At 40.1% G+C, this 11,485-nt stretch overlaps 1 protein-coding gene across 4 annotated transcripts in view; it reads left to right on the top strand.

Annotated features, from left to right (window-relative positions):
• The window catches only part of LOC104959412 (semaphorin-3F-like), an 81,609-nt gene that overhangs the window by 54,461 nt on the left and 15,663 nt on the right, over positions 1-11,485 (top strand). For all 4 annotated transcript variants that reach the window (XM_010787302.1, XM_010787304.1, XM_010787303.1 and 1 more), the window contains 3 exons: positions 6,077-6,196; positions 6,421-6,560; positions 7,902-8,016. In XM_010787302.1, coding sequence (XP_010785604.1) covers positions 6,077-6,196; positions 6,421-6,560; positions 7,902-8,016 — 375 coding nt within the window. The remainder of the gene's footprint in view (positions 1-6,076; positions 6,197-6,420; positions 6,561-7,901; positions 8,017-11,485) is intronic.

Here is an 11,485-nt window from a genome sequence, read left to right as displayed (position 1 = left end):
TCGCCTTTTTCCATTTGGAATAGTTTGATGATATATCACCCTGTCGGACCACTTTTCCGTAGAACTTAAAATAGGTTAACTTTACGTTGTCAAAGAGTCTCTGATCGATTGGTTTTAGTATGTGCTTTTCATTATGTTTGACGAAGTGTTCGTTTTAATTTGTTATTTTCTTTTTGTCTATTATGTGGGGGGGGGTGAGCGAAATCCCGTCCAGTGTAAGTCTGTGTTGAACATAGGGACCCGTTGCACAAGGAGAGAACCTTGTCGCTCGTATAAAAACGTCTCTTATTTTTCTCAGGCCTGACAAAAGTACAACGTGTTTCCTTAAAACGTGCAGCTATGTAGTGCACGCATGGGAGAAGTAAGAGACAAGTCCTAAAGACGTCGTCCGAAGACTGTAAAAAAAGATTTGATCCATCTTGGGTCTGTAGTGGCTCTATTAGATTGGACCTGACCACTATAAGCAAATAAAAGATCCAGTCGACGTCTATTTTCCAGCACAAATCCAGTGGCAAATACCTGACGAGGGTCTAAGGAACAGGTTTCGTTGTGGGACAGCATGTACTCATGTAGATAAAATACGCGGTCAGGAGTGTACCCAGATTGCCTTGTCGAAATAAACTTAGTTATCTTCAAGACCGCGGCAAAACGAGAAAGGGAGGAGGTGTTCCTACTGTGGACGATGAACTATTCACAGCCTAGTCATTATTAACTATAACACAAAGTAAAGTTTTCATCAACTTGTCCTTACACGACGTTGAGTTGTTCACCGGGAAAGCGTTTGATTTGTCTCAAACCACGGAAGGTTTATTTTGTTAATTTTAAGTTATTTCCTAAGTTCCTGAAACTTACGTTAAGCTATGCTAAATATAATACTGACGATAACTACACTAAAGATTTCTTTTGTTAGTGCTAGGCTAATTTAAGCATTATAGATGATAAACCTTTGTTCGTACCCACACTATGCTATATGTATGCTTTGCTACTACTAGAACTATCATCGTTAAGTTAATATTACGCTATGTTATGAAGCATTAATATAAGCTATAATTAATTAAATGGCTATGTTAAACACTAAACCCCCAACCCCCCCTGACCTGTCTGCCTCTTTTCCCCTACTCCCCCCCCCCTGCCCGACTTGTGAAGCGACCTTGGGTTTCGTGAAAGGCGCTATATAAATATTATGTATTATTATTATTATTAATGATAACACCGAAATGTTGAAAAGAAATTGGGACCGGCAAATAATGAAACTATAATGTGAATTTGTCTTTTAATCTTCTCGCTCTATCTCTGTTCCCCCTCCTCTTCCTCAGCAGATCATTTTATCTCCAGCACATGTCTGAACTTGTCCAGCAGGAGACATTTTGAAATCAGGTTTAATTGCACATGACTCCCCTTCTCCCCTTGCTTTTTAATACAACACCACACGAGCATTTGTTTTATCTCCCCCCAAAATACAAATAAATACTAGTATTTGTAACTTGTGATTAATCCTCATTATTGCGATTAAAGCAATTACATTTTTTAATCAATAGACAACATTAACAGAGAGACTAATAACACAAAGAAAGAGCAGGAGAGCTTATCCACTGCTGTCAGTCCATGCTCTCCTCTCACACATCACTATGCCGTGCATCATTATCTCTGCCCCAACTTTGACCTCCTGGCCCACGCTTGGCCCCAAGGCTCCGTGTGTGTGTGTGTGTGTGTGTGTGTGTGTGTGTGTGTGTGTGTGTGTGTGTGTGTGTGTCAAGAGGCGAGAGATAATCAGCTGACATTAGAACAGTGGATCGGCTCACCAGTCTACCATCCACATCCCAACATACACGCGACCAAGCTATAGCCATATGAGGATACTGCACATAGGTACAAGAACATCCACTCCAAATATTCCACTATGAACCAATTCCTACTTTTAAGTCAGGATTTGCCATTTGTTACTCTGTGTATTGTTGTATATTGCCCACATTATACACAACACCAATATATGCTCTGTTATTGTACTTAACAAAGATATCAAGTTCGGTTTTTACGTTTTCTTTGTATTTGTATTCACTGAAGAATCCTACGCTTTTCTCCTCTCACTTTTCCTCCTGGTGGTTATTAGAGTTAGAGTGATGAATGGGGTGGGCTGCAGAACAATAACTTACCTTGTGGAGAAAGAGACGAGGGGGCCGGTTTATATACGCTACAGAGCTAATTAAAGGAAAGAGGGGCTGTGTGGAGACGGGAGGAAACACGGCTGTCTCCTAAACCTCTCTCCCTTTACTAAATAGTGAATTATTAGTACACTCTGCACTTTAGTTTCAGTTTCCAGACTATGATTGAATTATTATGTGCATGAAATGTATTAAGAATGAGAAAACGTTTATCCTTTCGTCCCGCAGCAGGGACATTTTACAACAGCAAGGTCGTTTAGGTATTTTAGATAAAGAGGCAAGCACATGTTAATCTAAATCAAATCAGTAAACATCCATGGTAAAAAGAAGTATGAGTATCTAAAAGAAAATACAAATGAAAGTATGGAACGAGCCAGTAACATTCACAAATGTAAAGATAACAATTTAAAATGTTCAACGATGTCAAAATGACTAGGTATTCAGCTTGGTGTCATTGTTTTATATCAGAAAGTAAGTCTTTATATATTTGGAGCTATACAGAGCATGCGTCATGCAAGTACTCCACATATTTCCAAGAAACGTAACTTTGACTTTGATGGCTGTTTGAGAACACACACCTGCTATTTGATTACCAACATAAAGTTGATGAGTGTGAAACAACAGGAATCTTCACCACCTGTGGGCCTGTGTGTGTGTGTGTGTGTGTGTGTGTGTGTGTGTGTGTGTGTGTGTGTGTGTGTGTGTGTGTACCACTTTAGGTGGGTAGCTGCACACATACACACCATTTCTGTTTTCGCTATATAAAACCGCTCTGACGTTAGTAAGCGTACTGAGATGAATAGATACCTGATGATATAACCCTTGTTTATAAGATTATTTCTGGTGTCGCCTTACATTCCCAAGAATATCTCTGCACAGCCGAAGAGAACATGACTGAACCTGTTGGATTGAGCTAAGATACAGAACATGTGTAGGTGGGGAGAGAAGAGGCAATGAAAGATGTCATGGTAATGAACCAAAGGAAAATAACTGCACCGAGTATTTTATATCAAATCATGCCACACAGCTCTGATGTATCCAGGTCTCTATCACTGTTCGGTGTTGATGTGGGAATCGGAATAAGTGCTTCCCTTTTTGCCCTAGAGATCCGGCAGCTATACAGACAAATAGATACAATTATATAATATGATTTCTTAGACCTGATATGACCAAGTATCTATCACCTAATTCATTTGAAATGGAGCAGACCAATCAGCCAATAAATGATCACACGGCTTAGTTTAATAACAGAAACATTTAGACCACTCAGACGACTGCTATTTTTTGCTAGCAGACCGTTGCTAAGGAGAATCAAGGGACTATGTGCAGTCATATCAATCCGCAGAAAGAAGTCCGCTCAATCTAACGTCTACTGTGGACAACAAACATTAGTTTTCATCCATCAGGAAACACTAAGGCGAACAGCAGAAGAAGACAGACAGAAAGTAAACACTATGTATGGGCTCTCGCCTCGCTGCACATTTTTCACCTGTTATCATAAACCAATTCATAGCAATCAAAGACAAGGTTACTTTCCTTAGAAGGGATACAAATACCTGGTTTTGCATTCAATTTTGGAAAGGATGCCAATGGTAAGGATTTTTAGGAAAATGTCAGCTCAGATAAATATAATTTTTTTTTTTTTTTACCACTGCATTTACCTATTGCGTTTCAGATTAAAAAAAGTCAAATATATGATGTCAAAACTGCTTCTAGGCTGTTACTGTTGTGAGTCATTTTGTCAAGGGCTACTTCTAGAGTGGATCATTTGTTTTCACAGAAAGACAACCAGTTTAGCACAGACAAGTAAGCATTAACTAGCATTAGAGTTCAGTCCAAACACGTAGTTAAACTCATCATGGAGTCCAGTCACATTGTTCGAGGGTGTAAGAGAACAAACAGCATGATGGAGTGAGTTATAATCATTTTTAAACCTGGCATGTTGCAAACAAGCCAAAATAAATGTGAGTCTACCTACAATATCTTTTTTCTTGCGTCATTGTAAACCTCCACACATCCTGATACTGAAACAGTCTGCCCCCTCATGTATCATTGCTGGATACTGATTCAATGTGAAACCAGCAACAACTTATTTTGTTACATTTTAACTAAATATAAGCTTTAAAAAAAAAAGGCAGTTTCAATTCACTGAAAGACGCTGTTTCCTGTAAACAACCTATTCATATTTTAAAACAGTCTTGTAAAACCTTTTCTGAGCCTCATGTATCTATTTTATGTTTTTATAGGTATGGATGATTTTTTATTGCGATATTGAAAAAAAAATAAGTTGAAAATGTTTTGGGGGAAAATGTTATCTTACCATTTTTTTTGTTTTACTTGAAAAGAAAAATCTGATTGTAAAGCATTTTAGTAGGATAGTAGTATTTTAAAATGTCAACAAAATCATAATCAGACCCTGCAATAAAATAAATCAAGTTTCACTTTAATTTTTCAAGTAACTCAACTCTAACTCACTCACTCAGCATCATCAAGGTTATCTTTTAGGAATATGAGCATGTCCACATTTCCAGATAGAATCTGGGATGTTTGGGCGTTTGCAATATCCCCTGCTGTGGAAACAACTCTCTTGCTTGGTAATGATGTTGCTGGGACAGAGAGATATGATTTGGCCATGGGTGACAGCAGTGGGTCAAACTGAGCATTGTCTCTCCACCACTTCAAAAACAAATACAGTTTTTGCCAAGAAGGTGAGGCTTATTGACAGGGCGAGATATAAATATACTGTTGGTACTTGTAAATGTCTCTAGGTATGTACATGTAGCCCTGTAGATATACCATGTCCTTTTGTGTTATCTGTTCATATTGTAACTTGCTGCCATGTTGGACAGGTCTCCCTTGAAAAAGAGGTCGTCAGTCTCACGATGGTATTGAGACATTTATTTATCGCGATATTCGATATATCGTTACGTCCCTAATAATTATACATCTGTGTTTGAGATGTACACACACCAGCTGGAGGGATCTATGTCTGATTTGTCTGTGAGAGTGTTTTTGTGCATGACTCACAGGATAAATGCCCACATGAAGCCTGGCATTAGAGATCCTTTCTCACCAGGGACGACACACACACACACACACACACACACACACACACACACACACACACACACACACACACACACACACACACACACACACACACACACACACANTCCGATCTTCAGCCCACCTCACGATCCATTAGACCAGGGGTTCCCAAACTTTTCAGCCCGCGACCCCCAAAATAACAGTGCCATTATACAGATGACTAGTCCGCACTAGTCATCTGTATAATGGCACTGTTATTTTGGGGGTCGCGGGCTGAAAAGTTTGGGAACCCCTGGTCTAATGGATCGTGAGGTGGGCTGAAGATCGGAAGGTTGTGAGTAAGGCACTTAGCCCTTAGAGAATGTCCCTGTAATTGGTCATTGTAAGTGTCTAAATGTAATGTAATAAGATAGCCTGGTTGGCAGTGTACTGTGAGCATTACCTTACATTAGCAACTACATGTAATAGAATATACTGTATATATATCAATATACATATTAAACTGCATTGTGCGCCATGCTACAAATAAAGCCTAATAGGGAAAGCAAATGGACTGTGGTTAGGCAAGTTGTTTTCATTTCCCCTGTCATCGGTAATAAATGACACTGTCCTTATACAGAAACTTTCCTTAAAATATACAATTGTCTTATGGGATCCTTTGTAAGAAATGTAAAGAAACTTCTGCACATATTGAGCATCTTTGGCTTTGTGAAGCTGAGCGTCCGTATCATAAAATAAAACATTCCTGACATGTTGAGTTCTAAATAGGCATTTTCAATAAAAGCCACGTTTTGTTGTGCCAAGGTCAATGCTGGTATGCCAGAGTGAAGGAATGTCCCTAAACTGAGCTGTTCCCTCTCTCTTAGATGGTGAACTATATGCGGGGGTCTATGTTGACTTTATGGGAACAGACTCTGCCATTTTCCGGACTCTGGGAACAAAGACTGCCATGCGGACCGATCAGTACAACTCCAGATGGTTAAATGGTAAATGTTCTTTAAAACCTTCAAAATGATACTCATCCAGTGTGTGAGGAAGAGGCTTTATCCCAAATGTGTGAGTACATGTTAAGATTCTGGTGTTGGCATGTGTGAAGAATCCCCCAACAAATGATAAACAGGAAATGCTCACAGTTTATAGAAGATTTCCAGCCAGATGTTTCCCGAAAGGCGTCTTCGACCTTAAGATCTCATCACCTCTTTCCCCACAGACCCTACTTTCATCCACGTGAAGCTCATCCCTGACAGCGCAGAGAGAAATGACGACAAGCTGTATTTCTTCTTCCGGGAGAAGTCATCCGAGATGGGCCAGACTCCGGTGACCCAGTCCCGTATTGGACGCATCTGCCTGGTGTGTACACAGTGCGAAGCGTGTTTGTTTTTGGGTGTAAACATAATGAAAAGAAAACCTTCGTCAATATGAAGAGCAGACGGGGGGCTCCCCAGGCGGGGGGCTCCCCAGGCAAACTAGTGTTTGGTCAACGCTGACGTGCTGGAATCCACATGTGTCTTTAACCTTCCTGTCTACAATGCATCCCTCTGTCTGGGAGGTCGCCCTCTGACCTCTGACCCGGTGACCTCCTGACCTCCTGACCTGGTAGTCCTAAAAACATTTGAAGCGTTTAGTGTACATTTTTTTCATTCGTTTTTTCGCATGTCATTCATTATTTTTTAAAACCGAACGCAAGTACTACGCAGCGTAAAAGCGACATCGTTTTTTTTTCTGGAACGACATCTATTTTTTTTAGCTTTTCCATTTGAGTTGGTTGAGTTCTGCCTGTATTTAAAAATGATTATAAACCAACAACACTGAAGCTCCATAGGCCGACACCTCATACCATATACTTCTTCCATTCTTACTTTTCACAATCAAAGTCCTTGATATATACTATTGATATCAAGTCTTTTGCATTGTTGTGTTATCCATTCACGATATTCCTCCTCTTACTGTAAGCCTGTTTACACTACAAATGCAAATGTAGCTTAGCAACAAAAACAAATATCAACAAATGTGAATAGAAAGTGTTCATACGGTGTTAGCGTGTGTCCATGCGTCCCCTTATGGATTTGCGTGCATATGTGAGCGGTACAGGGAGTGTATGAGCACGGGTATAGGTGAGAAAATGTGGTGTACGTGTGCTTGTCGCCTCAGCTGTTCACCGTTTTAATTATTTGAGGGGGTCAGGTGCTGACCCGGCACACAAACACTCGCTCGCCTCTCAGTGGGCTGTCATTCCCACTTCTCCTCACATCTGGATACTTTTATTGCCACTCGCTCCGCACCCTGCACACCACCTTAAATACACTCAGTATACTGTAATTACACTGGAAATTATAAAAACATCTCAAATCCCAAAATGGGTTTCATCAGAAGTGCATGAAAGAGCCTACATCCAGCCTTCAAAAGGAAAAAGACATGCTTCCTCTAAAGATGCTGATTATGGAGGAGCACATACTGGTGTCAGCTCTTTCTTACTGGGATAGATTCTGGCCTCGCTCCACCACAGATGGGAGAGTCTAAATAGGAGGAGACAGTGTTTACCATCTCAACCCCCCCTTCCTCTTAGCTTCCTGGCTTTGCATCATGTACAGTGTGTGTGGGTGGCTCCACCTGGGTTTGTTTTCAGAAGGAAAGACGGGAGGATGTGAGTTTGATCGAAACTGTTCTGTGTCTCCACCCCTCTTAATACAGAATGATGATGGCGGCCATTGCTGTCTGGTGAACAAGTGGAGCACCTTCCTGAAGGCCAGGCTCATCTGCTCCGTGCCGGGCGCCGACGGCATGGAGACGCACTTCGATGAGCTCCGTGAGTACAAAAACCTTCAGGAAAATTGCAGACTGAGATTTTGCTGTGGTTCCTTACACAATGTTCAGTTGAAGCAGTGATCTGTGGGTCACTTGGTGTGGGTGGGGGGTGTTGTTTAGACTAGACATCATTGTCAATCAAAGAGACTGTCAGACATCTGAGGTATTTTCCATTTGCTTCCCAGCGATGTTGCCAGATTACATCCTACACATCTAACCCAGCAACTCATTGTTTCATTTAGTTAATTTGCAAATTATTTGTCCGTCTAAAAACAAAGTGAATGCTTCAGAGTTTTGTTTGTCTGCCCGATGTTGTCATGAATTTCCTTTTTATGCAGTTTAAAGCCACATATTTAAAATACACTATGATGATCTTTGTCGTTTTACAAACATTTTTAAAACTAGATAAATGGTTTTAGTTATCTGAAATATAAACACATCTTTTTTGCACCTGAATAAGAGATATTTCATTTTTTCTGAGAATTGTATTATGGAAGTTATTGTTAAGAAGTGTATCTGTAGGCTATATCATTGAAATTAAAACGAATCAAACTGTGACATGGAATAGCGGACTTGTATTTAACACAGAGGCACTACTTTTTCAAAAAAAATAGTATCACTACCGTCTTATGCGTGTGTTAACCACTGTTTTTCGAGAGAAACTAAATCCTCTCTTTGTGCAGTTAATCATTTTGAAAGTCAGTATCACATCGAAAAGAAGAAAATGGCAGAATGACAAGACGGAATTTATTGCAGACATATTCATTTTCAAGTTCCTGTCACGTATGATCACATCTGATATATTAAGTAGAGAATAATCTACTGCGGGGTCTGATTCGACTGCAGCACCTGCCAAGAGCGTATATGCAAACACACACACACACACACACACACACACACACACACACACACACACACACACACACACACACACACACACACACACACACATTCACAGAAGAGCTAAGTCCTTGGCACACTCCCATCATTTGGCCCCTATAGTGTACTGTAATGAGAATGACACACATGCGGTTGTTGACGTTTTCTTTCAAGATGTCTTAAACAAAAGTGTGTGTTTTTTGGATGTGTGTGGGGGGGTGTCCTGATGGCGTGAAGATCAGATCGCCAGGCAGGAATGTCTGAGAGTGTGAGACTATTAGCATCTCCAGGGGAAGCTCTTTCCCTTTCTGTCTCACTGGTTTAAAATAAACCCAAACAGTGATAGGGGACTGATGCGTGAGGCAACTGTGGCTCTTGTACTAATCTCAAGAATGAAAAGTGCCATGCCTGTTGAATCTGATGATCGTTTTTGTGTCTCGTTATCTGGCTGACACATACAATGTTTTTATCTGCGTGTTTTTACAGGTGACGTTGATTTTATACCTCTTTGAACAACAAAAAAATTGACAGACGTTTTGTCTTTCCATGTTTGCAGCCTTACAAATGAGGATTCTGTCTTTTCTCGGTGACCTTTCATGGGCGTGCTGCCACAGAGTGTTTTTGTGACAGAGCCGGAGGGTCGTCAATGTTTGGCACCGGTGATGGTTTAACGCTAACTGCTTAAATTAGACTGTAAATGTGTAGTGGAGCATGTTGGGGAACAACCAAGGACATGCAACACAGTCTCACGGCATTTCGTGTTATAGTCACTGTGGAGGAAATTCCACTTTAAAAACAGAAACCACCTGGTTGGCGAGAAAAGAACAAATAATAGAAGTTTAAAGCAAAGTTGTGTTATTTAATAAAGTCAATTAAAGTCAAAAAGCATTTAACAGCCGAAAGGACAGAGTCTCGCACCAAGAAGCCAGCACCAGACCTGCCCTCATCTAAAGAAAATATCAATACTTTATACACTACAGAAGGAGGGAAGGGGAAGGTCTTCAGCAAGCGAATTTACATTACAAGAAGTGTTGACCAGATGGTTGAAACTTGACAGACTTTGGTTTGTTCTAAGGAAGATGAAATTAGAGACTAGATGTGAATTCAATCAGTGGGAAATAAACAGATAAGAGTTACAGTAATACTTTAAATTAAACTTAAGGATAAGTTGCTACAACAGTCACGACATTGATCTATTGATTCGTGTTCACAGACACGATTTTGCCATTTTTCATGTCACACAAAACGATTTTAAAAGCAATGTAAATAATAAAAAATTAGAAGGAAAAACAGATAAAAAAAATACAGATTTCAGTATTCTGACACAGAACGATTTTAGAAGCAATGTATTTATATTGGTATTATGGTTCGTGCCTGCACCAAATAATAACAAATTAGAAGGAAAAAAAGATGACAAAAAATACAGATTTCAGTATTCTGAGGCTCTGAGCCCCATTTCTTTTCCTCGCGGACGGCAAAAAAACTCCGACATTATACAATTTAAAATAAAAGGCTTAGGCTTAGGGTAAGATATTGAGTAAGAAAATGTTTTTATGAACCCCACAGCGTCTGGTCTTCCAAGACCCGACCGGACAAAAAGACGTGGTGCAGGCACCAAACAAACTACCAATAGAAATACATTGCTTTTAAAATCGTTCTGTGTGACACGAAAAAAAGGTGAAAATCGTGTTGGTGAACACGAATCAATAGATTAAATTAATTTCGTGACTATAACACACCAGAATAGTTCTAGGTTATGCGGTACGTTCGTGTGCAAACAGCCCAACAAAACAATTCAGAACAGAGCTCAGGAATCCCTCAATTTCCAAGGCATTTGAAAATTTATGATACAAAAGAAACGTGTAACACAAACTCTGCCCCCACTACAAGGCCCAATAGATAATGAAAGACAGCTGTGGTGAACTGCGTGCTATGTCAAGACCGTATAAATTTGTTGATAGGACTGTTATGTTATGGCTGGGAATAGGTAGAAAGTAGCATTACGTTATTGACCTAATGAGTTGTTGAACCTGACACGAATAAAGCTACCTACGAGCTCTCCAATAAAACAAAAATCTATCAAGATTCTAAATACAACCAAGAGAAAGAAACCTTTGAATGACGACATGAAAGTATTACCATACTGTGGAAAACAAACCCTAACAGGTAGTAAGAGGAGAACTTGCGTGGACATTCCTTCTCCAACTCAATACAGTACTGTAAGTGTGACTCTGTCTCGGTTCTCTAACCTCGAAAAATAAGGAGGAATTCGTACCAAAACTTTACTTCGGAAACACTTCAATCGCACCACAGAACGTGGCTACTTTTATATGAGTCAAATGAACAAGAATTGAAGGGTCCACACCGGACTTGTGTCTATACCTAATTTGGTTACTTATGGCACAAAAGCTTTATTTCTATGAAGACGCCCAGTGCGTGCACGGGTGTCAAAGACCGCGACTCCCGGTATAATCTAGAAGACATTTGTGAGGAGTTTACCTAGTAAAGAACTTGATTTACTTGTAGTAACTCCTTTAATTTCTAATCGGTAGGTCACAATTTCAGTTGATGCCCTCCTGCCTGTTGGCCAG

This window comes from Notothenia coriiceps, unplaced genomic scaffold, assembly GCF_000735185.1.
Source record: "Notothenia coriiceps isolate Sejong01 unplaced genomic scaffold, NC01 NC01_scaffold00030216, whole genome shotgun sequence".
Lineage (NCBI taxonomy): Eukaryota > Metazoa > Chordata > Actinopteri > Perciformes > Nototheniidae > Notothenia > Notothenia coriiceps.
This window is presented reverse-complemented; position numbering and strand designations above follow the sequence as displayed.